The sequence below is a fragment of the Indicator indicator genome, chromosome 27, assembly GCF_027791375.1.
Source record: "Indicator indicator isolate 239-I01 chromosome 27, UM_Iind_1.1, whole genome shotgun sequence".
NCBI classification, from domain to species: domain Eukaryota; kingdom Metazoa; phylum Chordata; class Aves; order Piciformes; family Indicatoridae; genus Indicator; species Indicator indicator.
In genome coordinates this window covers 2,621,046-2,648,162 of record NC_072036.1, presented here as the reverse complement: position 1 = coordinate 2,648,162, position 27,117 = coordinate 2,621,046, and the positions used below count along the sequence as shown (strand labels likewise).

Below are 27,117 nucleotides of genomic sequence, written 5' to 3'. Positions count from 1 at the left end.
ACTGAGTGTGCAAGCCCAGAGGTTACCCTGACTTACAGGAGAAGTAGTCCTCTGGCACATTGGCTGCTCGAATGTGAGCTGCAGGCCCACTGTAAATGTAGAAATTGACCTGCTTGAAGTAATCAGTCATGAACTCCAGCTGCTGGCACCTGGTGGCCTCCATCCCTGAAGGGCGAGAGGTACTTTGTATGTACAAAACATGGCAAGGAAAGTGAAGTACAAAAGAGATTATATTTATCTTTATATACACACACACTATATATATACACATATATAACAGAATCATAGAATCCTAGAATGGGTCCAGTTCCAACCCCCTGCCATGGGCAGGGACACCTCCCACCTGCCCAGCTTGCTCAAGGCCTCATCCAGCCTGGCCTTGAACACCTCCAGGGAGGAGGCAGCCACAGCCTCCCTGGGCAACCTGTACCAGTGTCTCACCACCCTCACTCTACAGAATTTCTTCCTCATCTCCAGTCTCAATCTCCCCTCTCCCAGCTCAAAGCCATTGTTCCTCATCCTGTCACTCCCAGCCCTTGTCAAAAGCTCCTCTCCAGCTCTCCTGGAGCCCCTCCAGGTACTGGAAGGCTGCTCTGAGGTCTCCCTGGAGCATTCTCTTCTCCAGGCTGAACAGCCCCAACTCTCCCAGCCTGTCCCCACAGGGGAGCTTCTCCAGCCTCTGATCATCTTGGTGGCCTCCTCTGGACCCTCTCCAGCAGCTCCAGGTCCTTCTTGTGCTGGGGGCCCCAGAGCTGGAGGCAGTGCTGCAGGTGGGGTCTGAGCAGAGCAGAGCAGAGGGGCAGAATCCCCTCCCTGTGCTGCTGCTCTCCCTGCTCTGGATGCAGCTCAGCACACAGCTGCCTGCTGGGCTGCCAGGGACCATTGCTGGCTCCTGGGGAGACTGTCACCAACTGACACCTCCAAGGCTTCCTCCCCAAGGCTGCTCTCCAGCCATTCTCCTCCCAGCCTGGATTTGTGCCTGACCCAGCTGCAGGACCTTGCACTTGGCCTTGTTGAACTTCATGAGTCAGGCTTGGTCCAACCTCTCCGATTTGTCCAGGTCCCTCTGGATGGATCCTTCCCCTCAATCCCACCACACAGCCTGATGTCACCTGCAAACCTGCTGAGGCTGCCTCCATCCCACTGCCCATGTCACCCACAGAGAAGTTAAGCAGCACTGGTCCCAGTACCCACCCCTGAGGGCTGTCACTGGTCTCCATATTCCACATTTGCTGTTACACCCACATTACACAGAGGAAGAAATCAGAGACTCATTCCACTTCAGATGAAAACCCAGCCCAGGTTCCTTACCATGATCAGACACAAGGATGATGTTTACACATTTGTGCAGGTTTCTTTGCCTCAGTCCATCCATCAGCATCCCCAGGGCTTGATCTGCTGCCTGTAAACCTTTGAGGACCTGTGAGACAAACCAGTTTCATTACCATTTTTGTTTCTGGTTTCAGGTTCTCACCTCACACATCAAACAAGCCCACTGCAGGAAGGAGTTGACATGGTAAGTCCTAAGCTCATAAAAGACCAAACTTTTGCCTCCATGCAAGGAAAAATGCTACATTGATTACAAACATTGAAGAGAATAAATAAAGACAGGAGCAAATAAAGACAGTTTTGATGGTTTGCCAGGTCACTTGCTGCCACTTGGCAATAAAATGAAGATTCAGCCTAATTACCACTAGCAATACTATTTCCAGTAGTGTGATCTGGGCTAGTAAGAGTGATTAATGTTTAATCTGTAGGATTATCAGTTGGTGGAGCTCAGGGTATGGCAGCATTTCTTGGGTGCTTTAGTCCAAGAAAACCACAAAAGCTACTTACACTGGCACTAACTGGTCCAGAAGAATGACCAGAAGAATCTGGTTCTTCAATATATAAAGTGTAGAAATCAGGCCTTGAGTCAGAAATAAAAGAAGGCAATAATGTGAGCTGTTGGAGACAGCACTTAGCAAATGACACCTAAATGGAATTATAAACAAACTCTTTGATGCCTTAATAAATTACATCCACTTCATCTCATAATCATTCCATTTCATCTGAGCCTTGGTGCAGCTTGAGGCCATTTCCTCTCATCCTGGTACAAGGGAGCAGAGCCCAACCCCCACCTCACTGCAACCTCCTCTCAGGGAGCTGTAGAGAGCAATGAGGTCTCCCTCATCCTCCTCTTCTCCACACTAAACACCCCCAGCTCCCTCAGCTGCTCCTCCCCAGCCCTCTTCTCCAGACCCTTCCCCAGCTCTGTTGCCCTTTGTAACAGTGTGAGAGCTGAAATCCCTCCCCCCAACAGTGACCAGGCTGGCTCAGTCTGGCAGCAAATGCAAGCTGTATTTACAGGCAAATCTACAATCTCTGAGGCAATGCAATGAATCTGTACAAACAGACACTAGTCACAACATTCACAGATATGTACAATCAACAGAAAAGCACAACCAAGCCCCCTTGCTTCCCCCAAGGGGCCTCCCCCCCCCAGCCAGAAGGACTCCCCCCAGAGCCTCCTGGCAGAAGGCAGAGAGTCAAGAGGCTGTTAGCTGGTCAAGGTCAGTGTGTTACCTTCAGCCACAAAAGAAGCAGCAGCAGCCAGACAGCCCAGCAAGCAAGCTGAGAACTCAGACTCAGACTGCCCCAGCTCTGTTTTGAGTAGAGATTCTCAAACATTTCTCTCTCTCCAATGGAAGTGTTTAGAACAATCATTATTTTGCTTTCTTACACCCACTAGTGACTTATTTGCATTCTTTCACTTTCTCTGTTTACACTTTGTGACAGTCTTAAAACCATCACACCCTTCTCTGGTCCTGCTCCAGCCTCTCAATGTCCTTCTGGCAGTGAGGAGCCCAGACCTGAACCCAGCACTCAAGCTGTGGCCTCCCCAGTGCCCAGTCCAGGAGCACCATCCCTGCCCTGCTCCTGCTGCCCACACCACTGCTGCTCCAGGCCAGGTGCTGGTGCCCTTCTTGCCCACCCAGGCACTGCTGCTTCATCTCCAGCTGCTGCCCATCTCCAGGTCCTGTTCTGCTGAGCAGTTCCTAGCCACTCTGCCCCAAGCCTGGAGCCCTCATGGGGTTGTTACGACCCAAGTGCAGGACCCAGGACTTGGCCTTGTTGAACCTCATCCCACTGACCTCAGCCCATGGATCCAACATAAACTATTTGAAGTTACAGTTTCAGATACAGTATCCAATGTCTTTCATTGGTATCCATAAATCACTCTAAAAGCCTTCAGGATCTCAGAGAGCAGAGCAAGCTGGTTCCTTTCGAGATGTAAGTGGAACTACCACCTAAAGGGTCTCATCCTGAGTAAGCTCTAGGGACCTCTTCCTTCACTCCAAGAAGGATACTGAGGAGCTGGAGCAGGTCCAGAGGAGGGCAAAGCTGGGGAAGGGTCTGGAGAACAGGGCTGGGGAGAAGCAGCTGAGGGAGCTGGGGATGTTTGGTCTGGAGAGGAGGAGGCTGAGGGGAGAGCTCCCTGCAGGTGCAACTAGCCTAGGGATTGCTTAACAACTCATCTGTCAACCACTTCACTTGACTACTGTCACAAAGTCCAGCCCCACAATCAGTACTGATATTTACTTTTCATCCTGGATTGCTGCCTGCAGTTACCTTCAGATATTCAGCTTCCTGGGGCACTGTATTTCCTACAAACCCTTTCTCACACACATTTAGACTACAAACTGCCTCTCCCCTGTTTCTTCCAGGCCATGCCCAAAGCAGGAGGACACACCACTAACAGCAAACCTCCCCAGCAGCACCTCCCATTCACACAGATGGTCACTTTTCCACCTCTGTATCTCCACTCTTACCCTGAAACTGAGGGAAGCTCTGAGCTGAGGGCAGTGCAGGAGCTGCAGACTACAAGCCCAGAGCAGCTGGTAGAGAGGGGACTCTCTCCTTGCCCCCATGCCCCTCTGCCTCTGTGGTTGCTCTGGCTCTGTGTCATGTCCAAACAGCATTGCCTGAGTCTGCCCTGGGAGGGGAGAGCAGGCCTGGGGTCTTTTTGGCTGTGTCCTGGGCTGGAGATTTCAGTGCCATGGTGCCAGCAGCAGAACAGCCTCCCAGTGCCTTGGGTGCTTCTTTCCCAGTCTTGGGCTCTCAGGTGTCTGTGGCAGAGCCCAGGCCAGAGAAACAGGAAGCAGAGTGGGATTGGAAAGGTTGGAGCAGCTGCTCCTTGAAGTCCCTTCCAAGCTGGTATCTGAGACTAGCTACATCCAGAAAACAGCTTTAAATCCTGCAGATGAGGAGGTGAGGAAGGTTCCACATCTCAGACACCAACAGACATCTCAGCTGCTAAGCAGTTCACTTGTTCTAAGATCTAGTCTCACAAACCAGCTAGATATTACCTCTCAGGCTGGGGATAATCAAACCATTCCAATATTCCTGAAATCCTCTGCTCATATGGAACTGACCTGGAAAACAAACAAACAACAAACAGATTTGATGTTAGCAAGGCTTTTCTGATTAACCCTCTGATTCCTAGACACAGAGGAAGTGTCCAGCCCCTAGTGATGTAATCAAGCCCCAGGGATGGATTTCAAGAGTGATGCCATTCAGCAAGGCAGCAGCAGCCAGTGCTGTTCTTCTCATTCTTGGCTGAATGCATCTTCTCACTTCTAATGGTAGATTAGACAGCTCCTGAGCTGGCCACCACAAACATGTGATGGTGGGGAGAGTACTCCTGTTGTAATTAAATACATGAATACAGGCTGGGCAGGGACTGGCTGGAGAGCAGCCCTGAAGAAAAGGCCTTGGGGGTGCTGGGGGAGGAGAAGCTCACCAGGAGCCAGCAGGGAGCACTTGCAGCCCAGAGAGCCAAGCAGAGCCTGGGCTGCAGCAAGAGAAGTGTGGCCAGCAGGGCCAGGGAGGGGATTCTCCCCCTCTGCTCCACTCTGCTCAGACCACACCTGGAGCTCTGGGTCCAGTTCTGGAGCCTCTGTTCACAGGAAGGATCTGGAGGTGCTGGAAGGTGTCCAGAGAAGGGCCACAAGGATGAGCAGAGGGCTGGAGCTGCTCTGCTCTGGAGACAGCCTGAGAGAGTTGGGGTTGTGCAGTCTGGAGAGGAGAAGGCTCTGAGGAGACCTTCTTGTGGCCTTCCAGTATCTGAAGGGGGCTGCAAGAAAGCTGGGGAGGGACTTTTGAGGGTGTCAGGGAGTGACAGGGCTGGGGGGAATGGAGCAAAACTAGAAATGGTTGGATTCAGATTGGATGTTAGGAAGAAGTTGTTCCCCATGAGGGTGGTGAGAGACTGGCACAGGTTGCCCAGGGAGGTGGTGGAAGCCTCATCCCTGGAGGATTTTGCAGCCAGGCTGGATGTGGCTGTGAGCAACCTGCTGTAGTGTGAGGTGTCCCTGCCCATGGCAGGGGGGTTGGAACTGGATGAGCCTTGAGGTCCCTTCCAACCCTGACAATTCTGTGATTCTATAAAAAAGAGATTTCAAGTCTGGGACATAAACCTGAAGTACAAATCAGAATAATTTTTATTCTTTCCAGCATGCACAAACCTTGAGCTTTCATATTTTAGGAGCAAGCAAGGCCTGCAGCAAAACCTTTGTCTCCTGCTCCACTTTCCCCCAGGCACCAGCTTTATGGTAGCTACCTCCAGTGCTCAGGTGCTTGCTGAGTGTTGATGCAGACAGCACTGCAGAACCTCTGATATCCACAGAGCCTGACAGCTATGCACTTGCTTCAGATTGCCCTTTGCTAATGTGAAGAGTCATGGGAGAGTTACTGACATCATCATGAAAATGTACAAATAAATCAGCAGCATTAGTGCTTCCCAGGAGGAAAAGCAGCCCTGGGAAGGCAATTGCCATGTTGGACTTGTGCAAGCTGTGCATGAACTACCAAAACAACACAGAGCCTGTGAGGAGAGGCTGAGGAACTGAGGGTGCTCAGTCTGGAGAAGAGGAGGCTGAGGGAGACCTCATTGCTCTCTGCAGCTCCCTGAGAGGAGGTTGCAGTGAGGTGGGGGTTGGGCTCTGCTCCTGAGTCTCAGATGACAGGAGAGGAAATGGCCTCAAGCTGCACCAGGGGAGGGTTAGGTTGGATATGAGGAAACATTTCCTTGCTGCAAGAGTGGTCAGGGATTGGAAGAGGCTGCCCAGGGAGGTGGTGGATTCCCCATCCCTGGAGGCGTTCAAGAAACCTGTGGCCATGGCACTTGGGGCCATGGTTTGGTGGCCATGGTGGGGCTGGGTTGCTGGTTGGACTGGATGAGCTTGGAGGGCTTGTCCAAGTGAAACAATTCTCTGATTCAGCAGCAGTGTGCACATTGTCAGGAATGCAAGCAAGACCAGAGGGAATCAATCTAGAGCTTATCTTCCTTCAGGGGCTTCCTTACCCAGCATCCTCCCTGTGCTTGGTTTCTGCCTCCTATAGCACCTGGCCATGGCTTCCAGGGCCATGTTCATTATCTTAGGACATAGGTGACCTGAAAACTTGTTGTCAGCTACCAGTGTTTTTAAAGGGCTAACAGGATGTGTGGGGTTTATGTGTGGTAATGTGGGAATCATTGGCATATTAGAGAAGAGGAGATTTAGATTGGAGGTTAGAAAAAAGTTCTCTACAATGAGGGGACTTGAGCACTGGAACAGGCTGCCCAGGAAGGTGGTTGAGGCCTCATCCTAGAAATACTCAAGGTGAGGCTGGACAACCTGATCTAGTGGAGGAAGTCCCTGCTGACTGCAGGGAGTTGGACTGGATGAGCTTTGGAGGTCCCCTCCAACCTGGGTGATTCTCTGATCACTGGCTACTGAGCAGCTGTAGGATGCTTTCCCATCTCAGTGGTGTGCAGTTGGCTGAAACCTTCAAAAATTGTCTGGGAGTATTCAGCACCTATGGCTTTCTCATTGTGAGGCCCCTAAATGGTTTGGGAAAAATGAAGCTATTATTGGTAGTTCCATGGCAAAGTCAGGGTGGGAAGGCATGGTACTGATCTCTCAGGCTGCTGTCTAAAAATCATAGAATCATAGAATCAACCAGGTGGGAAGAGACCTCCAAGATCATCCAGTCCAACCTCTCACCCACCCTAAACAATCAACCAGACCATGGCACTAAGTGCCTCATCCAGGCTCCTCTTGAACATCTCCAGGGATGGTGACTCCACCACCTCCCTGGGCAGCACATCCCAATGGGAAATCTCTCTCTCTGGGAAGAACTTCCTCCTAACACCCAGCCTAGACCTCCCCTGGCACAGCTGGAGACTGTGTCCTCTTGTTCTGGTGCTGGTTGCCTGGGAGAAGAGACCAACCCCCACCTGCCTACAACCTCCCTTCAGGTAGTTGTAGACAGCAATGAGGTCTCCCCTGAACCTCCTCTTCTCCAGGCTAAACACCCCCAGCTCCCTCAGCCTCTCCTCACAGGGCTGTGCTCCAGAGCCCTCCCCAGCTTTGTTGCCCTTCTCTGGACACCTTCCAGTACCTCAACATCTCTCTTGAACTGAGGAGCCCAGACCTGGACACAGCACTCAAGGTGTGGCCTGACCAGTGCTGAGCACAGGGCAAGAATAACCTCCCTGCTCCTGCTGGCCACACTATTCCTGATCCAGGCCAGGATGCCATTGGCCTTCTTGGCCACCTGGGCACACTGCTGGCTCCTGTTCAGCTGCTGTCACCCAGCACCCCCAGGTCCCTCTCTGCCTGGCTGCTCTCCAGCCACTCTGTCCCCAGCCTGTAGCACTGCTTGGGGTTGTTGTGGCCAAAGTGTAGAACTCTGCCCTTAGCCTTGTTAAATCTCATCCCATTGGCCTCTGCCCACCCAGCCAGCCTGTCCAGGTCCCTCTGCAGGGCCCTTCTACCCTCCAACAGATCAACTCCTGCTCCTAACTTGGTGTCATCTGCAAACTTACTGATGCTGGACTCAATCCCCTCATCCAGATCATCAATAAAGAGATTGAACAGGATGGGGCCCAGCACTGATCCCTGGGGGACACCACTGGTGCCTGGCTGCCAGCTGGCAGTGGCACCATTCACCACCACTCTCTGGGCATGGCCCTCCAGCCAGTTCTTGACCCATTTCAGAGTGAATCTGTCCAAACCATGAGCTGCCAGCTTTGCCAGGAGCTTCTTGTGGCAGACAGTGTCAAAGGCTTTGCTGAAGTCCAGGTAGACTTCATCCACAGCCTGCCCTGCATTCACCAGCTGCTAACCTGATCATAAAAGCAGATCAGGTTGGTCAGGCAGGACCTGCCCCTCCTGAATCCTGCTGGCTGGGCCTGATCCCTTGACCATCTTGCAGGTTCTGTGTGATTGTGCTCAGGATGACCTGTTCCATAACCTTGCCTGGCACTGAGGTCAGGCTGACAGGTCTGGAATTTCCTGGTTCCTCTTTCAGGCCCTTTTTGTGGATGGGCATCACACTGGCCAGCCTCCAGTCATCAGAGACCTCACCTGTAAGCCAGAACTGCTGATAAATGATGGAGTTTCACTTCCCTCAGCTCTCAAATGGCCATTGGGAGTTTCAGAGCTACTGCAGTGATTTACTACAAGCCTTATAAAAACTTACCCATTGTACACATGGTAGTAGGTGGGGTAGGATCCCTTAATGGGAACATCAGAGCCTGGCCAGAAGTAGGTGCCTGCTTTCAAAAGGTTGTACATTGCTGTCAGCCAGATCTACAGGTAAAGATACAAGCAGAGTATTTTCAGTCATTTACTGCACTGCAGGACTTGCAGAATCACAGAATCCAGAATGCCAGGGGCTGGAAGGGACTTCTGGAGTCCAACCCCCTGCCAGAGCAGGGTCAGCTAGAGCAGGTCACACAGGAACACATCCAGGCAGGTCTTGAATATCTCCAGAGAGGGAGACTCCACAACCCCCCTGGGCAGCCTGGTCCAGGGCTCTGTCACCCTCACAAGGAAAAAAAAAAATTCTCCTCCTGTTTCCATGGAACTTCCTCTGGCTCATCTTCCACCACTGCCCCTTGTGCTGGCATTGGGCATCACCCAGCAGAGCCTGGCTCCAGCCTCTGGGCACTCACCCTGCACATCTTTATCAACAACAATGAGGGCTGCAAGGATGCTGAAGGGACTGCAGCACTGCCTGGGGAGGAGAAGCTGAGGGCCCTGGGGGTGGTTAGTGTGGAGAGGAGAAGACTGAGAGGGATCTGATCAATGTCTATCAATAGCTGAGGGCTGGGGGTCAGGAGGGAGGGGACAGGGACAGGCTCTGCTCAGTTGTGTCCTGGGATAGGACAAGAGGCAATGGATATAAACCACAGCACAGGAGGTTCTACCTCAACATGAGGAGGAACTTCTTCACTGTGAGGGTCCCAGAGCCCTGGAGCAGGCTGCCCAGAGAGGTTGTGGAGTCTCCTTCTCTGGAGCCTTTCCAGCCCTGTCTGGATGTGTTCCTGTGTGACCTGTGCTGGATTCTCTGGTCCTGCTCTGGCAGGGGGATTAGACTGCTTGAGAGAGTTCAACAGAAAGCTCTTGCAAGGAAAGGCTGAGAGACTTGGGGCTCTTTAGTCTGCAGAAGAGAAGGCTGAGAGGAGACCTTACCAATCTCTACAAATATCTGCAGAGTGGCTGTCAGGAGGATGGAGCCAGGCTGTTTTCAGTGATGCCCAGGGACAGGGTGAGGGGCAGTGGATGTGAACTCTGTCACAGACAATCCCACTCCAGCCATAAGGAATACCATGATGAGGAATAGACTTACAGGCTGCCCCTTCCACCACTGGTGGTTGAGTTTTTCTTCCCCCGAGAGCGAGAAGTGCTTGTCCAGGTTCACGTCGTACATGTTGTTGTCAACAATCCCATGGGATTCTGGGTACAGCCCCTGCACAGCCAACGAGACACAGAGCCCTGCTGACACCCAGGGGAGCCCCAGCCCTGCTGCACTGCACACTGCTGGGCTGCTGTCCAGCACTGCTCTGTTACAGAACCAGAGCAGCTTTCCTGGCTCACCCAGACGGGAGTCCAGCCAAGGAATTTCGCCCATACCCCTGGAGCTCTCCTAGCTCCTCCCCAGCCCAACCCAAGCACCCAAGGTGCTATAATGCAGTACCTATGGCCTGTGGCTGTCCCCCAGCTGCCAGACCCTTCCTAACTCACACTCTCACCACATGGCTGTGTCCTCACCCACACTCATCTGGATCTAGTCAGACTGACAAAGATGAGGAACAACCAGCTCGCAGCCCAGGATCACTCAGCAGATGTAGCCACACAGACCATTCCCACATGGATCCTCTCTCTATCTGCCTCCCTCTTTTGCTCCTACAGCTTGAGGTCCCATGGCCCACAAAAGGATTAGCACCACAAAATCATGGAATGCACTGGCTTGGATCCTCAAAGGCCATCTTGTCCAACACTCCTGCTGTGAGCAGGACACTTCCAACTACAGCAGCATGCTCAGGGCCCCCAGTTTGAAGGTATGTGGCCTCCACCACCTCTCTGGGTAACCTCTTCCAGTATTTCATGGTGCAGAACTTCCTCCTAATGCCCAACTCAAATCTGCCCTTCTCCAGTTTCAAACCATTGCCCCTGTTCCTATCCCCACAGCCCCTTCTGAACAGTCCCTCCCCAGCCTGCCTGGAGGTCCTCTTCAGATATTGAAATGCAGCTCTGAGGTCTCCCTGGAGCCTTCTCTTCTCCAGGCAGAACAGTCCCAACTCTCCCAGCCTGTCCTCACAGGAGAGGTGCTCCAGCCTCTGCTCATCTTCGTGCCCCTCCTCTGGACCTGCTCCAGGAGGTCCATTCTGTGTCCTCTATCCTCTCTAGGTCATTCAGGTAAGGAAAAGAAAACAACCAGCAAATTCTGACTTACTGTGACAATAGTATAGTGGTTTGGGAAGGTCTTGGTGGGGTAAACAGCTCTCATGTATTTTGGATGTGTGCCACATGTTTCTGCAACAGACCATGGAGTTAATATCCATTTGTTCAGGCTTTGTTTTAATTGAAAGCTGAGAGTCATAAAACAATCAACCCTCTTCAGAGGCTGTGATCAGAGAGGAAATGTCACTCCCAGTTAAGAGGCACATTCCAGTGTCTCATCCAGAGCCAGGGCTCCTGCCCCACTGCAGGCAATGGGCCCTGGGCACTCTGCCCACGACCTGGATGGGCCAAGGGAGTCATCTTTAGTGAGCCTGCCTGCCTTTCAGCTGCTGCCTGCCTACACAGGGCAGTGTCAGACACTTCTGAGACCCAAGATGGCACTAGAAGGATCTCTTTATGCAATGAGATTGAGGCCTCAGGTTAGCCCAAGCAAGATACTCTGCAGAGCTACCTGGTGTCCTGGTGTGTTGGCAGGACTTAGCTGGTTAAGCACTGAATCACAGCATCACAGCATCATAAAATCACAGAATCACACAATCACAGAATGGTCAGGGCTGGAAGGCACCTCCGAAGCTCACCCAGTCCAACCCCCTGCACTCAGCAGGGACATCCCCAACTAGATCAGGTTGCTCAGAGCCCTGACCAGCCTCACCTTCAATATCTTCAGGCATGGGGCCTCAACCACCTCCTGGGCAACCTGTTCCAGAGTTCCACACCCTCATAGTAAAGAACTTGTTCCTCACTTCCAATCTCAATCTGCTCTCCTCCAGTCTGAAGCCATTGCCCCTGGTCCTGTCCCTGCAGGCCTTTGGGAACAGTCTCTCTGCAGCCTTCCTGTAGCCCCCTTCAGGTCCTGGCAGGCTGCTCTGAGGTCTCCCTGGAGCCTTCTCTTCTCCAGGCTGAACACCCCCAGCTCCCTCAGCCTGGCCTCACAGCAGAGCTGCTCCAACCCCCTGAGCATTTTCATGGCCCTCCTCTGGACCCTCTCCATCAGCTCCATGTCCTTCCTATAGTGAGGGCTCCAGCCCTGCACACAGCACTCCAGGTGAGGTCTCCTCAGAGCAGAGCAAAGTGGCAGAATCACCTCTCTGGCTCTGCTGGCAATGCTGCTTTGGATGCAGCCCAGGCTGGGATTTGCCTTCTGTGCTGCAAGCTCACACTGCCTGCTCCTGTCCAGCTTCTCATCCATCAGCACCCCCAAGTCCTTTTCCTCAGGGCTGCTTTCTATCCCCTCCTCCCCCAGTCTGTACTGACAGTGAGGATTGTTCCAGCCCAGGTGCAGGACCTGCACTGGGGTCTGGTGCCATCTGAGACATCCTCAGTTACCCAAGACATCTGCATGAGGGGTGGCAGTTCTGATGCAAGATCACCAGGAGAGCTGTGTCCTCCTGACACAGCTGCTGAACATCACCCAGGATACATCACAGGACTCTGAAGGGTGCCAGGCTAAGGCAATCATTTGTCCTGTGGCACCCTCTGCCTGTTGTCTGAGCTCACTGGCTCTCTGGGCTCTCTCCTGGTGGTACCAACCACACACGCTCTGACTACCACAAAAAGGGAGACATCTCCCATGCAGACACCCCCAGGAACACATCCTGTCCTGCTGTGGAGTGAATTCCACCATGTGCTCTCCTGGAGCCCCTTCAGGTACCCAGGGACAAGTGGAGTCCCTCAGGGCTCAGTCCTGGGACCAGTCCTGTTCAACATCTTTGTTGGTGCCATGGACAGAGGCATTGAGTGCACCCCCAGCAAGTTTGCTGATGGCACCAAGCTGTGTGGTGCAGCAGACAGGCTGGAGGGAAGGGATCCATCCAGAGGGACCTGGACAGGCTGCAGAGGTGAGCACAAGCCAACTTCATGAGGTTCAACAAGACCAAGTGCAAGGTCCTGCAGCTGGGTCAGGGCAATCCCAAGCACCAATATAGGCTGGGCAGTGACTGGCTAGAAAGCAGCCCTGAGGAGAGGGACTTGGGGGTGCTGGTGGATGAGAAGGTCAACATGAGCTGTCAATGTCAATAATTTCTCCCTAATGTCCAATCTAAATCCACCTTCTTCCAGCTCAAAGCCATTGTCCCTCATCCTGTCACTCGCAGCCTTTGTCAAAGTCCCTCCCCAGCTCTCCTGGAGCCCCTTCAGGTACTGGAAGGCTGTCCTAAGGTCTCCCTGGAGCCTTCTCCAGGCTAAACAGCCCCAGCCCTCTCAGCCTGTGTTCACAGAAGTGTTGCAGCCCTCTGATAATCTTCATGACCTCCTCTTGCCCCACTCCATCAGTTCCACGTGTCCTTCTTGTGCTGGGGGACCCAGAGCTGGGCTCAGTACTCCAGATGAGGTCTCACAAGGATGATCATAATCATATGATAGAACAGCTGGATTCCAGAGGACATGAAATGAGGAGTTATAGGTCCTCTTAAGATGCTTTTTTGTATGGTTTTGGGGACTATCAGATCTCTAAACCTAATGCCTGTTAATAAGACTGACAGAGCTCAGATAAATGAGATGGAAGTTGGTTCCTCTCCTTTCAGAAAGTACCTGATGTCCCCTGTGATGCTGATTGCACTGAAGCATTTCAGGATTACACCAATAAGTAAATCAACATTACATTTAATTCTAATACAATGATATTAAATTTTAAAGTAATTCTTTGAGCTGAAATACTTTCCTAGTTGATATCTTAAAGTATCTGACTTGAAAAAGTGTAGCTTTCAGGAGAAATTCCCAGGAACCCAAAGCATTTTCTCTCTCATACTGTTCTTTAATGATATCCTGACCAGCTAGAATTTTTCAATAGAGTACAAAGAATGCAGGAAATCCTTTCTCCCCAGTTTTAAGTTGTATTTGAATGTAGATGTCAAACTATTTTATGTAAGAAAAGGCTGCTGGCCAGTGCTTGTTAGCCAAAACAATCCTCTTTGCTGTGCAAATACAACAGCTCCTGTAGAACACAGCCTCAGTGACAATGCACAGTGAGGAGGGAGACCTGAGCTGTGCTACTTTTGGTATTGCTGAGCAGCACATGGGAATGACAGCAAGTTACAGTTGGAAGGGGGAACTTCAGCCTAGACCCTGACTGAAAGACTGAGAGTAAAATAAAATTACCTTTGGATGCAATAGGAAAAGAATGCTAAGGTCTACAGAATCCATTGGCTTGCTAAAGGAGATACAGAGAACAAAGAGCTCTCTCTCTTTCTTCTTCTTCTGTTGCTTCTGCTTGCATCTTTCCTCTCTCTCTCTCCCATGGCCTTGCTGGGGGATCTCTGTTTTGACTGCTGTGTAAGGCAGAAGGAAGGAGGGAGGGAAGGAATAGGGGAGGAGGTGAACAGTCCCCCTGGATGGATCCAGAAGGTCCTGAGGAGTTTCAAAGCAGAGGGAAGGATGGAGGGAGGGAATAAGGGAGGAGGTGGACAGTCCCCCTGGATCCATCCAGGGGGTCCTGAGGAGTTTCTGTGTTGTTTATAGACTCTAAGTGTATCTCTGTTGTACATATCTGTTGTATATTGGGTACACATTCATTGCATTTCATATCTCCAGATTATAGTTTGCTTGCAAATAGAGCTTCATTTGCTTCCAGCCCCAGCTGAGCTGGTCTGGAGATTTATTTTTGAGGGGTAAGTCTCTCAAATCAGTTAGGAGGTAATTTCAACCCAGCACACAGCAGCAAAAAGGACTGGAGAGATTGCATGCAGGCTTCTAAAGAAAGGAGTCAAAGCAGTCTTAGTAACTTACTGAATTTTGCAATATTTGGCAGCAAGGAGCCCCAGGTGTGCAAGTACTCTGCTCTGAAGCCATCCATGGAGAACAGGAGAAGTGGTGGGCGAAGGAACCTACAGGGGAATAGGAGTCTGGAGAGTTGGTGACTTGCTCAGCACAAACACACAAATACAACATAAATTTCACTCTTAAAAGCAGGACCCAGAACTCCCATGGACTCCCCAGAAATAATATCACAGTAACAAATTAATATATAAGAAAAAAAAACATGACAAAGATATATATACAACACAAATATAGGTAAAAAATGATACAGGTAACAAATATCTAACAGATATCTAACAAATCACAGTAAACAAAGAGTTCCATCTTGAGAGCAAATAGAATCACGGAATCACAGAGTGGTAGGGCTTGGAAGGGAGCTCCAGAGATCATCCAGGCCAACCCCCTGCCAGAGCAGGGTCACCAAGGGCAGGTCACACAGGAACACATCCAGGTGGGGCTGGAAAGGCTCCAGAGAAGGAGACTCCACAACCTCTCTGGGCAGCCTGCTCCAGGGCTCCAGCAAGCTCACACCAAAGAAGTTTCTCCTCATGTTGAGGTGGAACCTCCTGGGTTCCAGTTGTTGTCCACTGCCCCTTGTCCTACTCCAGGACACCACTGAGCAGAGCCTGGCCCCTTCTTATCCCCCACCCCTCAGACATTTGTAACCATTGATCAGATCCCTCTCAGCCTTCTCCTCTCCAGGCTAAACAGCCCCAGGGCTCTCAGCCTTTCCTCCTCACACAGATGTTCCAGGCCCTTCACTGGGTGCTGAGCTCCCCAGGAGCCAGCAGTGCCCTCCTGCAGCCCAGCAGGCAGCTGTGTGCTGGGCTGCAGCCAGAGGAGTGTGAGCAGCAGAGCAGGAGAGGAGATTCTGCCCCTTGGCTCTGCTCTGCTGAGACCTCACCTCCAATCCTGCCTCCAGGTCTGGTGTCCCCAGCAGAAGAAGGACACATTGCTGCTGGAGTGAGTCCAGAGGAGGCCACAAAGATGCTCCAAGGGCTGGAGCAGCTCTGCTGTGAGGCCAGGCTGAGGGAGCTGGGGGTGTGCAGCCTGGGGAGGAGAAGGCTCCAGGGGGACCTTAGAGCTGCCTGTCAGTGCCTGAAGGGATCCTGCAGGAAGGCTGCAGAGAGACTTTTCCTGAGGGTGTCTAGAGACAGGCCAAGGGGGAATGGTTTGAAGCTGAGGCAGAGCAGGGTTAGAGTGGAGCTGAGGAAGAAGTTCTTCGGTCTGAGGGTGATGAGCCTCTGGCACAGGCTGCCCAGGGAGTCTGTGGATGCCTCCTCCCTGGGGGTGTTCAAGGCCAGGCTGAGTCTAGCTGAGGCAGGGGTTTGGAGCAGCTGATCTCTGAGGTCCCTTCCAGCCCAAGCCATTCTGTGATTCTGTGTGCTGCAGGCAGCCATCACAATTATCAGGTTTCAATGTTTGCAGATGTCAGGCTGCTTTCTTAGCTTCATTTTCCACACCCCTTTCCATTTCTTCTAACAGATAATTCAAGGTAAAATTTCCCTCTAACTTAGATAAAGAACTGCAGTCACAGGTTTCAACAGCTGTTGCAGTTTGCCCTGGGTGAATTCTCAGAATTATCACAGATGTAACATGGAAACATAAAATGGACTATGAAGAGTGAGAGGTGAGCCTTGAGGTAACTCTAACAATTTTTCCAGCTCTTTTCCAAGTGACTTTCAGCCTGAACTCCTGTCCTCTGCTCTAAATTGTAACTGATCAATAAATGTGCAACTAAATGAGATAGATTTTAGAAAGGGAAAACATTGCTGGGCAGCCACAAACCACTTCTGTAGAATATTCTTCAAGGGCAGAAAACCTCCTTCTCAGTAAAGACAAAAACCTCCTGAAGACCTTCTTGAGGCCACTGAGATATTCCTGACAGTCACAACAATTGTATTTGCTAAGAAGACAAAATTGTTTTATCCTTACCCAAAGGGACACTGAGGAGCTGCCAGGGACTCACATGGTTCTTCTACCCAAGGTACTTCACCTAAAAGGACCAAAGAAAATACTGAGTCAGCATTTTAAGGCATCACCCAAACAAGAAAGAGTCTCCTCGTTATCTTTTGAGATCTCTTCTTGGTACTTTTTTTCTGCTTCAACAGAGAATTATAGAAATGTAGGCCTGAAGGTACCTTTAGAAATAACTTAGTGCAACCTACTATGCCCTGAACCCCTGAAAGGGCTGATGCTGACGATTGGAAGTGAAAAGCAAAGCACAGTTACTACACAGGCAAGAAAATGGAGAAGAAATCACTATGAAAGCTTAACCTGGGGAGAGGGGAGGGGAGGGGAGGGGGGGGGGAGGGGAAGGGGAGGGGGAGGGGAGGGGGAGGGGGGAGGGGAAAGAAAGGGGGAAAGAAAGGGGGAAAGAAAGGGGGAAAGAAAGGGGGAAAGAAAGGGGGAAAGAAAGGGGGAAAGAAAGGGGGAAAGAAAGGGGGAAAGAAAGGGGGAAAGAAAGGGGGAAGACAGAAGGGAAGGGGGGAAAGGAGGGAAAAGGGGGAAAGGGGGGAAAGGGAAAGGCAAGGCAGGGAACACTGGTGCAATATTCCAAACCCTCTGCCTTTCCTCTGAGGGACACATCCCATTGTTCTCCCGAAACCATCTTTTCCAGTTCAAAATAGCAAAAGCTTCACCTCAGCACTCTGCCATTTCCCAAGGGGTCACCGTCAGGCTCTGCCCTCGAGAAACAAATGCCATCTGCCTTTATATCTGCCAGATTTGCAAATGTCTTTACATTTTCCGTGCTGCTTTACCTTGGCAAGCAGTGTAGTAGTTTACACAGCAGTCCTTTTTCTGCAGGCAGTCATCAGAACAGGAGCAGTGGCTGCCAGGCAGCCGAGTCTCCCCGCAGCGGAAGTTCGTGCACCGCCAAGATCGGGCTGCAGGGGGAAGGCAGAGCTTAGGAGCTGGGTCACAAAGCACTATGGAAACTCCTGGCTGTGGAAATCTCCCAAACTCTGATTTGTATGGGTTTTTTAAATGAATTTTTGTTAAAGTAGAATTGACCACCAAATGGATAAAGAACTGGCACGACGGCTGCACGCAAAGAGTGGCTGTCAATGGCTCCATGTCCCAGTGGAGGCCAGGGACAAGTGGAGTCCCTCAGGGCTCAGTCCTGGGACCAGTCCTGTTCAACATCTTTGTTGGTGCCATGGACAGAGGCATTGAGTGCACCCCCAGCAAGTTTGCTGATGACACCAAGCTGTGTGGTGCAGCAGACAGGCTGGAGGGAAGGGATCCATCCAGAGGGACCTGGACAGGCTGGAGAGGTGAGCACAAGCCAACCTCAGGAGGTTCAACAAGACCAAGTGCAGGGTCCTGCAGCTGGGTCGAGGCAATCCCAAGCACAAATCCAGGTTGGGCAGGGACTGGCTGGGAAGCAGCCCTGAGGAGAGGGATTTGGGGGTGCTGGGGGATGAGAAGCTCAACAGGAGCCAGCAGTGAGCACTTGCAGCCCAGAGAGCCAAGCAGAGCCTGGGCTGCATCAGGAGAAGCGTGGCCAGCAGGGCCAGGGAGGGGATTCTCCCCCTCTGCTCTACTCTGCTCAGACCACACCTGGAGCTCTGGGTCCAGTTCTGGAGCCTCTGTTACGAGAGGGCTATGGACATGCTGGAAGGTGTCCAGAGAAGGGTCACCAGGATGAGCAGAGGGCTGGAGCACCTCTCCTATGAGGACAGACTGAGAGAGTTGGGGCTGTTCAGTCTGGAGAAGAGAAGGCTCTGAGGAGACCTTCTTGTGGCTTTTCAATATCTGAAGGGGGCTACAAGAAAGCTGGGGAGGGACTTTCTAGCATATCAGGTAGTGATGGGACTGGGGGGAATGGAACTGAGTTGGAAGTGGGGAGATTCAGACTGGGCATCAGGAAGAAGTTCTTCCCCATGAGAGTGGTGAGAGCCTGGAATGGGTTGTCCAGGGAGGTGGTTGAGGCCCCATCCCTGGAGGTGTTTAAGGCCAGGCTGGATGAGGCTCTGGCCAGCCTGCTGTAGTGTGAGGTGTGCCTGCCCATGGCAGGGGGGTTGGAACTGGATGATCCTTGAGGTCCCTTCCAACCCTGACTGATTTTATGATTCTACATATCCTGCTTGAATGGAAAACTCAAGATTTCCTTTAACACATGAAGTCTATTTCGGGGTCACTGAATAATTTATTTTCACAAAAGTGTTCCCAGAGTCACCCTCTTTGGTGTCTTCCAGCCTTCTAGGAAGATTTAAAAATCAATAATTCTCAAAGCCATATTTCTCCTTCTTTTCCCTGCTGTTGCTCAGGATTCCCAACAGATTGCAAAAAATGGGGGAGGCAGAGAGAGAGAGAGAGAGAGATGAGGAAACCTCTGAGCAGCTGCTGGGAGAGCAGAGAGAGTAACTGGAGAAGGCTTGAGAACCATAGAACTGTGAGGTTAGAGGAGACCTTTGAGACCATCAAGTCCAAGCACTCCCCCAGAGCTCACAGCCTCACCCCTGCTATGGAGCCACTGCCACTACCCCATGTCCCTCAGCACCACATCCATGCAGCTTGAGGCTGTTTCCTCTTGTCCTGTCACTTGTTGCATGTGAGAAGAGACCAACTCCATCCTGGCTCCAACCTCATCCTGGCTCCAACCTCCTTTCAGGGAGTTGCAGAGGGTGATGAGGTCTCTCCTCAGCCTCCTCTTCTCCAGACTAAACACCCCCAGTTCCCTCAGCCCCTCCTCACCACACTCGTGTTCAAGACCCTTCCCCAGCTTTGTTCCACTTCTCTGGCCCTGCTGCAGCCCGAGGCTGTTTCCTCTTGTCCTGTCACTTGTTGCATGTGAGAAGAGACCAACTCCATCCTGGCTCCAACCTCATCCTGGTTCCAACCTCCTTTCAGGGAGTTGCAGAGGGTGATGAGATCTCTCCTCAGCCTCCTCTTCTCCAGACTAAACACCCCCAGTTCCCTCAGCCCCTCCTCACTACACTCGTGTTCAAGACCCTTCCCCAGCTTTGTTCCCCTTCTCTGGCCCTGCTGCAGCCCCTCAGTGTTCTTCCTGTAGTGAGGGGCCTATACCAGAACCCAGCATGTGGGGTGTGGCCTCAGCAGTGCTGAGCAGAGGAGCACAATCCCATCCCTAGCCCTGCTGGCCACACTATTCCTGATGCAAGCCAGGATGCCTTCAGCCTTCTTGGCCACCTGGGCACACCACTGCTTCATGTTTACTCAGCCATCAGTCAGCACCCTCAGGTCTTTCTCCACCAAGCAGCTCTCCAGCCACTCTTCTCCAGCCCCTCTGCCCTGCTGCAGAGCCTGGTCAGTCCCCTGGCAGACAAACACAGACCTCCAACCCCAGGCCTGGGAAACAGCAGCAGCACTGCAGGGCCCTGAACAAAGGTAACTGATGGTCTCTGCTTACACTCAATCCACAGCTCCACCTGCAGAGCAAATGTGCCCTGCAAGCGCTTTTGCTGTCCGTGGGGGACAGAAGCAGAGGGATCTGACTTGACAAAGGCACAGGAGGATGCTGTGTCCTACCAGCTGACTGACTGACATCCCTCTGAGTGCAGAAGCAGCTGGGCTGCCCCATTCCTGGGGCGTGTCACACCAATTCTGTCTATCTGTAAACAGGAGGACTGATCCTTTCCCTGTGGGTACCACCAACCCCAAAGCAGAATGGCAGGCAGGGGCACTGCCTGTAGAGCATACCTGGCTGCAGGCAGGTGTCCTCATAGTCCCAGCAGCAGTCCCCCCGCTCCTGGCAGTGGCTGTCGCAGCGGCAGCCTGGCACAGTGGCGCCGGGGGGGTCGTGGCACTTGTGTCTGCAGCTGGCTGTGAGGAGAAGGCAGAGGCTGAGTGCTGGCATCACAGCTCACAGAAACGGGTCATGGGCTCAGTCTGGGAGGGGAAATGTGCTGAGCAACTTCACAGATCTTTTTCCCGAGGAATTTTCAGGGACAGGAAGGCAAAACCAAAGCTGCAGGAGGCCCTTTGGGTGTTGAGGATCCTGGTGGCTGTTGGAGCCATGTCACCCAGAGCCTGTGGCAGGGCTCTTTGTGAGGCAGGGTCCCCCAGGACTGGTGGCACAGGAGGCAATGCCCAGGTGTCCCACCCTCCCAGCAAGAGGAGGGGGAAACTGGCATCACCTGTGGGTCATGGATGCAAGAGGAAGAGTGGCTCCCACTTTGGACATCACCCAATGGACCTGCCAAGGAGCTGCGTGGCACAGGGCTCTCTCAGAGCTGGGCACCTAGAGCCATGGGCACTCCCCAGGGACAGCTGCTCAGGGCCTGGCAGCCAGAGCCCATCCCACTGCTGAGCCAGGCACCAGGCAGTGGGCACCTCCCTAGGCACAGGGACAGGACAAGGCCAGGCTGGTGGCCTGTGGGTGGCCTGGCTCAGTGGGACCCATGGCCACACAGGGCATGGCTGTGGGGACCTGGGCACCAGGCCTGCTGCACCATCACTGGGCAGGGACTGAAATGGGGTCCTGGGCCATGGGTAGGGTGGGAAGCAATCCTGGGGAGATGGACAGAGCCCATAAGTCTTATTATTGCACTTGGGACTCTGATCACACCTCTCTGCTTAATCTTTACAAAGCCCCTTCCAAATCTGCAGGTTTGGTTGCTCTGATCAAAAGAAAGAGTTTAAATGAGGGTCCTCATGGGGATGGAGACAGCACAGCTGTGACACCTTCCTGCAGCACAAAGGGAAAGCTCTGGCTTTCCTGAGGCCACCTGAGGAGCAGCCCAAACCTCCAAACACAGCACAAGGACAGGACAGTCCACACTGCTTGCAGCACTCTGAGCACCTCCATTTCCACCTCTCTTGTCCACTCACCCAGCCAAGGATAACTCAGGTTTCCTGCTGCAGCCCTACTGGGTTTGCCAAAAGGTTCATGCTCCTTCAGGGTGCCTACAAAACTTGGGCTTTAACACCCACTGGGTAGAAGCCATGTAGAGCTAAAATGACTTTGTTCAAGCTAGCCAGGGGCAAAAAGGCAATTAATGCAAAACCCCCTTGCATTCTGATCTGTTACTGCTTGGCCACAGCTCACAGAATGCATCTGGTTGGAGAGACCTCACCCAGTCCAGCCCTCCACCAGCACTGCAGGCTCAGCACCAAACCATGTCCCTAAGCACCAGGTCCATGCTGCTGGAACACCCCCAGGGATGGTGACTCCAGCACTGCCCTGGACAGAACATTCCAATGTCTGAGAGCCCTTCCAGTGCAGAAATATTTCCTGAGCTCCAGCCTGAGCCTCCCCTGGGGCAGCTTGGAACCATTTCCTCTGCTCCTGTCCCTTGCCACCAAGGAGCAGAGGCTGCTCCCTCCTCACTCCAACCTCCCTTCAGGGAGCTGCAGAGAGCAATGAGGTCTCCCTCAGCCTCCTCTTCTCCAGCCTGAACTCCCCCAGCTCCCTCAGCCCCTCCTCTAGCCCAGGGGCTCCAGGCCCTTCTCCAGCCTCACTGCCCTGCTCTGCACAGGCTCCAGCCCCTCAATGTCCTTCCTGCAGTGAGAGCCCAGAGCTGAACACAGCACTCGAGGTGTGGCCTCCCCAGTGCTGAGCACAGGGGGAGGGTCACCTCCTGTCCCTGCTGCCCACCCTGCTTCTGACCCAAGCCAGGATGCCTTTGGCTTTCTTGGCCCCCTGGGCACTGCTGGCTCATGGTCAGTGACTGCCAACCAACACCTTCCCATGTTACCTCATTGCTTAAAGCCCTGCAGGTGCAGACCTGCTCTTTCTAAAGGCATTCCCCACACAAGACATTCCCAGCTTTAAAGGAAATGTAGGTGCTCAGAGTGCTTCAAGCAGTGTGAACTCTCTTGTCCTTCTGCAGGCTGGAATGGAGCTGTGTTTGGAGATCTGGGGTTCTCCTCAGGTGGCCTCTTGATTTTTACAGAACATTTACATCATGCTACAAAAGAGCCTCTGCTGCAGACCTTTTCCAGCTCTAGCTTCAGTGGTTATTATGCTGAAAGTGCCACAAACTTACTTTGTTCCTTGTTCAGTCCTAGTCCTAGACCTAGTCCCAGAGAGACAACCACCAGAGCACACAGCAGCACCTGTCACACAGAAACAGGAGAATCCACTTGTCATAAACTGTTACCACAGCCACACAACCACAGGGCTTGGGAGGGACCTCTGCAGATCATCCAGTCCAGCCCTCCTGCCATGAGAAAGTCACACAGGACCATGTGCAGGTGGGATTTGGAAGGCTCCAGAGATGGGAGGCTCCACCACCTCCCTGGGCAGCCTGCTCCAGGGCCCTGTCACCCTGAAATCATCCTCATGTTTAAGTGGAACTTCTCATGTTCAAGTCGTGCCTGCTAGCCCTTGTGCTGTTACTGGGTGCCACTAAAACAAGACTGGTCCCACCCACCCTTGAAGTATTTGTAGACCTTTACCTTAGTTAGAGATCAGCTGTGTGGTTTTGATGCCCCTGGGGGTGTGACATCTTACAAACTAAGGATTTCCACCAAAACATGGGAGCCCTTCTGAGCCTGAGGGCTGGGAAGCCACCAAAATGATAATCCTGTGGATTTCTCCCCAGCCCACACATCAATACCACCCTTCTAACCTATGGCCAGGGAAATGTGGCAGTCAGGGAAAAGAGAGCAGAAGGAAGCCATGCAGGCACTGCTCTGCAAAGTCTTAGTCTGTGCCAAGAGAAGGAAATTCCTTTGATCAAGTTTCTGCACTTTACTGAAATGCTCCCAGGGATTTCTCAAGGGACTCAGTTGGATCAAGGCTTGCAGCTCTCCAACTTTCATCCACAAGTCAGCTCCTTGTAAGAAGTCAACAAAGCAGTGAGGTAGGAGGGAATTGGAAAGGGACAAGCAGAAAGCAGCAAAATGGGAGACTGGTGAAGAGCTGAGGAGGCCTCCATGTGCTGAACAGACACTTGAGATGGAAGGCTCTGTGCTGCTCTGGGGAAATCACAGGATTCACCAGTTTGGAAAAGACCTCCAAGATCAAGTCCAACCTATCTCCCAGCACCATCTATCTAATCAACTAACCCATGGCACCAAGCCCTCATCCAGTCTTGTTTTAAACACTTCCAGGGATGGTGAATCCACCACCTCCCTGGGCAGCACATCCCAATGGGCAATCTCTCTTTCTGGGAAGAATTTCTCCCTAACATCAGCCTAAACCTCCCCTGGCGCAGCTTGAGACTGTGTCCTCTCCTTCTGCTGCTGGTTGCCTGGGAGAAGAGCCCAACCCCCACCTGGCTACAACCTCCTTTCAGGTAGTTGTAGACAGCAATGAGGTCTCCCCTGAGCCTCCTCTTCTCCAGGCTAAACACCCCCAGCTCCCTCAGCCTCTCCTCACAGGGCTGTGCTCCAGACCCCTCCCCAGCCTCCTTGCCCTTCTCTGGACAACTTCCAGCATCTCCACATCTTTTTTGAACTGAGGAGCCCAGACCTGGACACAGCACTCAAGGTGTGGTCTAACCAGTGCTGAGCACAGGGCAGGATGACTTCCCTGCTCCTGCTGGCCACACTATTCCTGATCCAGGCCAGGATGCCCTTGGCCTTCTTGGCCACCTGGGCACACTGCTGGCTCCTGTTCAGCTGCTGTCACCCAGCACCCCCAGGTCCCTCTCTGCCTGGCTGCTCTCCAGCCACTCTGACCCCAGCCTGTAGCACTGCTTGGGGTTGTTGTGGCCAAAGTGCAGCACCTGGCACTTGGATGTGTTGAATCTCATGCCCTTGGACTCTGCCCATCTGTCCAGCCTGCCAAGGTCCCTCTGCAGAGCTCTCCTAGCCTCCAGCAGATCCACTCCTGCCCCCAGCTTGGTGTCATCTGCAAACTTACTGATGCTGGACTCAATCCCCTCATCCAGATCATCAATAAAGAGGTTGAACAGGATGGGGCCCAGCACTGATCCCTGGGGGGCACCACTGGTGCCTGGCTGCCAGCTGGCAGTGGCACCATTCACCACCACTCTCTGGGTCCTGCCCTCCAGCCAGTTCCTAACCCAGCACAGAGCTCCTGTCCAGGCCAGGGGCTGACAGCTTGGCCAGGAGTTTGCTGTGGGGGAGGTGTCAAAGGCTTTGCTGAAGTCCAGGCAGACTTCATCCACAGCCTGCCCCACACCCACAGGCAGTCACCTGAGCAGAGAAGGAGATCAGGTTGGTCAGGCAGGACCTGCCCACACAAATGTGACAGAGGATGGAACACAGAGTCACAGAGTGCATTGGGCTGGAAGGGATTCTCAAAGGGCATCTTGTCCAACCCTCCTGCAGGCAGCAGGGACAGCTCCAACTGGAGCAGGCTGCCCTGGGACACATCAAGTCTGATCTTGAATGTCTCCAGAGATGGGGTCACAACTACCTCCTGGGCAGCCTGTTCCAGTGTCTCCTCAGCCTCACTGTGCAGAACGTCCTCCTGATGTCCAACCTAAACCTACCCTGCCCCAGTTTCAAACCATCATCCCTTGTCCTGTCACTACAATCTCTTGTCAAAAGTCCCTCCCCAGCTATCCTGTAGCCCCCTTCAGACACCAAAATGCTGCTTTGAGGTCTTACTAGAGCCTTCTATTCTCCAGGCTGAACAGTCCCAACTCTCTCAGCCTGTCCCCATAGGGGAAGTTCTCAGCCTTCTGATTATCTTTGTGGCCTCCTCTGGACTTGCTTCAGCAGCTCCATGTCTCTCTTGTGTTGGGGCCCAACTCCATGTGAGGTCTCCCCAGAGCAGAGGGGCAGGATCCCCTCTCTCCATCTCTGGTCACATTGCTTTGGATGCAGCCCAGGCTGCCCTTGGACTTCTGGGCTGCAAGAAACAGTTACTAGAACCTTCCTGCAGTCATGATAATCCTCTGGCTCAGCTTCCACCACTGCCCCTTGTGCTGGCATTGGGCATCCCCCAGCAGAGCCTGGCTCCAGCCTCTGGGCACTCCCCCTGCACATCTTTATCAACAGCAATGAGGTCACCCTCAGGCTCCTCCTCTCCAAGCTCCAGAGCCCTCAGCTCCCTCAGGCTCTCCTCCTAAGGAAGTTTTTTCCACTGCCTTCAGCATTTTCATGGCTCTGTGCTGGACTCTCTCAAGCAGTTCCCTGAGGTCCTTCTTGAACTGAGGGCCCAGAACTGGACACAATATTCCAGCTGTGGCCTCAGCAGGGCAGAGCAGAGGGGCAGGAGAACCTCTCTGACCTACTGACCACAGCCCAGGATTCCCTTGGCCTTCTTGGCCACCAGAGCACATTGCTGGCTCATGGTCAGCCTCCCACCCACTAGGACCCCCAGGTCCTCTTCCCTTTCACTGCTCTCCAGCAGCTCAGTCCCTGCCCTTCAGGTGTGCCAGGCTGTGTGAGCAGCTCACCACTGCTCAGCACAGGTGTGACCTGCAGCAGCTTCTGTGAATAGAAAATGCTCCATCTGAGCAACCCAAACCCCTTTTCCTAACAGCCATGGGTGTCCTTTTCCTGCTCTCCAACAGCTCAGTCCCCAACCTATCCTGCTCCATGAGGTTGTTCTTTCCCAGGTGCAAGACTCTGCCTTTGCCCTTGTTGAATTCCATTCCATTTCTCCCTGGCCAGCTCTCAGCCTGTCCAGGTCTGGCTGAATGGCAGCACAACCCTCCTGGGTCACCACTGCTCCCAGTTTGGTGCCATCAGCAAACTTGCTGACAGTGCTCTCTGTGCCCTCATCCAGGTTGCTGATGAATATATTGAACAGCTCTGGTCCCAGTGCTGACCCCTGAGGGACTCCACCAGGCACAGGCCTCCAACTAGACTCTGTCCCATTGATCACAGTTCTCTGACTTCTTCCCTTCAACCATTTCCCATCCCCCTCACTCCCTGATCATCCAGAGCACACTGCCCCAGTCCAGCTGTAGGGATGATGTGGGCTTTTGCGGCCACAACCAGAACCTTAACCATTTAAAAAACAGAACAAACCCCTTCCACAGGACTATTTACAAGGCAGCTACATGACTCTTACAGCCCCAGAGAAGATGGCAAGAGCTGCCACAGTATGTGAGGTGTGGGGCTGACAAAAACAGTTCATTACTCTTCTCCCATGCTTTGCTTCCTGAACGTTGTTCACCAGCACCTTGCCTATAGGCTTTGTTTTGTTTACCACAAATCCTAAGATGGAAAAAAAAGCAAACAAAGAGGAACCAAAGCTGCTTTGGCCTCACACACGTCTGTTTGGAACAAATGTACCAAATCAAGTACGGAAGCAATGTCTTTGCTGTGCAGAAGAGCTGCTAGGCTGTCACAGCAAAACAAAAAGTGAAGTTCAGTGCCAGGAAACAAACAAACAAACAAACAAACCCCCCCCAAAAAAACAAAGAAAATGGCAAATTCACTTGCTGAGTCCCAGAAGACCTTTAGACCTCTGTAGGAGAGTTCATGCACTCATGGAGTAAAACTTTAAGCCTCACTGCCCAAACTACCCTGGAGGATTACATTAACACCAGGGAACGTCTAAAGATTCTTCAGCTTTGAGAACTGCACTAACGCAGCAGCCCTGAAGAGCAGCACTACTTACAGCACAGATGACTTGGTATATCAGGAGCTTTTTTTTCTTCACATACTCTGTTGGTTTTGAAGATATCTCATCCAAATGTCTGCTATGCTCCCTGATCATATGACCTTCAAGCTCCATTTTGACCAAATCTGC

The 27,117-nt window shown here is 52.5% G+C and overlaps 1 protein-coding gene across 1 annotated transcript in view; it reads right to left on the bottom strand.

Moving 5' to 3' along the window:
• ENPP3 (ectonucleotide pyrophosphatase/phosphodiesterase 3) overlaps positions 1-27,117 on the bottom strand; it is a 51,776-nt gene extending 24,659 nt beyond the window's left edge. Inside the window, exons 1-13 of the mRNA XM_054393188.1 lie at positions 26,986-27,117; positions 22,484-22,553; positions 20,196-20,318; positions 17,291-17,416; positions 16,464-16,524; positions 14,499-14,596; positions 10,768-10,847; positions 9,661-9,780; positions 8,509-8,618; positions 4,350-4,415; positions 1,837-1,909; positions 1,312-1,420; positions 37-165 (exon numbers count right to left, since the gene is read on the bottom strand). Of these exons, the coding sequence (XP_054249163.1) occupies positions 37-165; positions 1,312-1,420; positions 1,837-1,909; positions 4,350-4,415; positions 8,509-8,618; positions 9,661-9,780; positions 10,768-10,847; positions 14,499-14,596; positions 16,464-16,524; positions 17,291-17,416; positions 20,196-20,318; positions 22,484-22,553; positions 26,986-27,102 (1,282 nt within the window). The 5' untranslated portion in view covers positions 27,103-27,117. The remainder of the gene's footprint in view (positions 1-36; positions 166-1,311; positions 1,421-1,836; positions 1,910-4,349; positions 4,416-8,508; positions 8,619-9,660; positions 9,781-10,767; positions 10,848-14,498; positions 14,597-16,463; positions 16,525-17,290; positions 17,417-20,195; positions 20,319-22,483; positions 22,554-26,985) is intronic.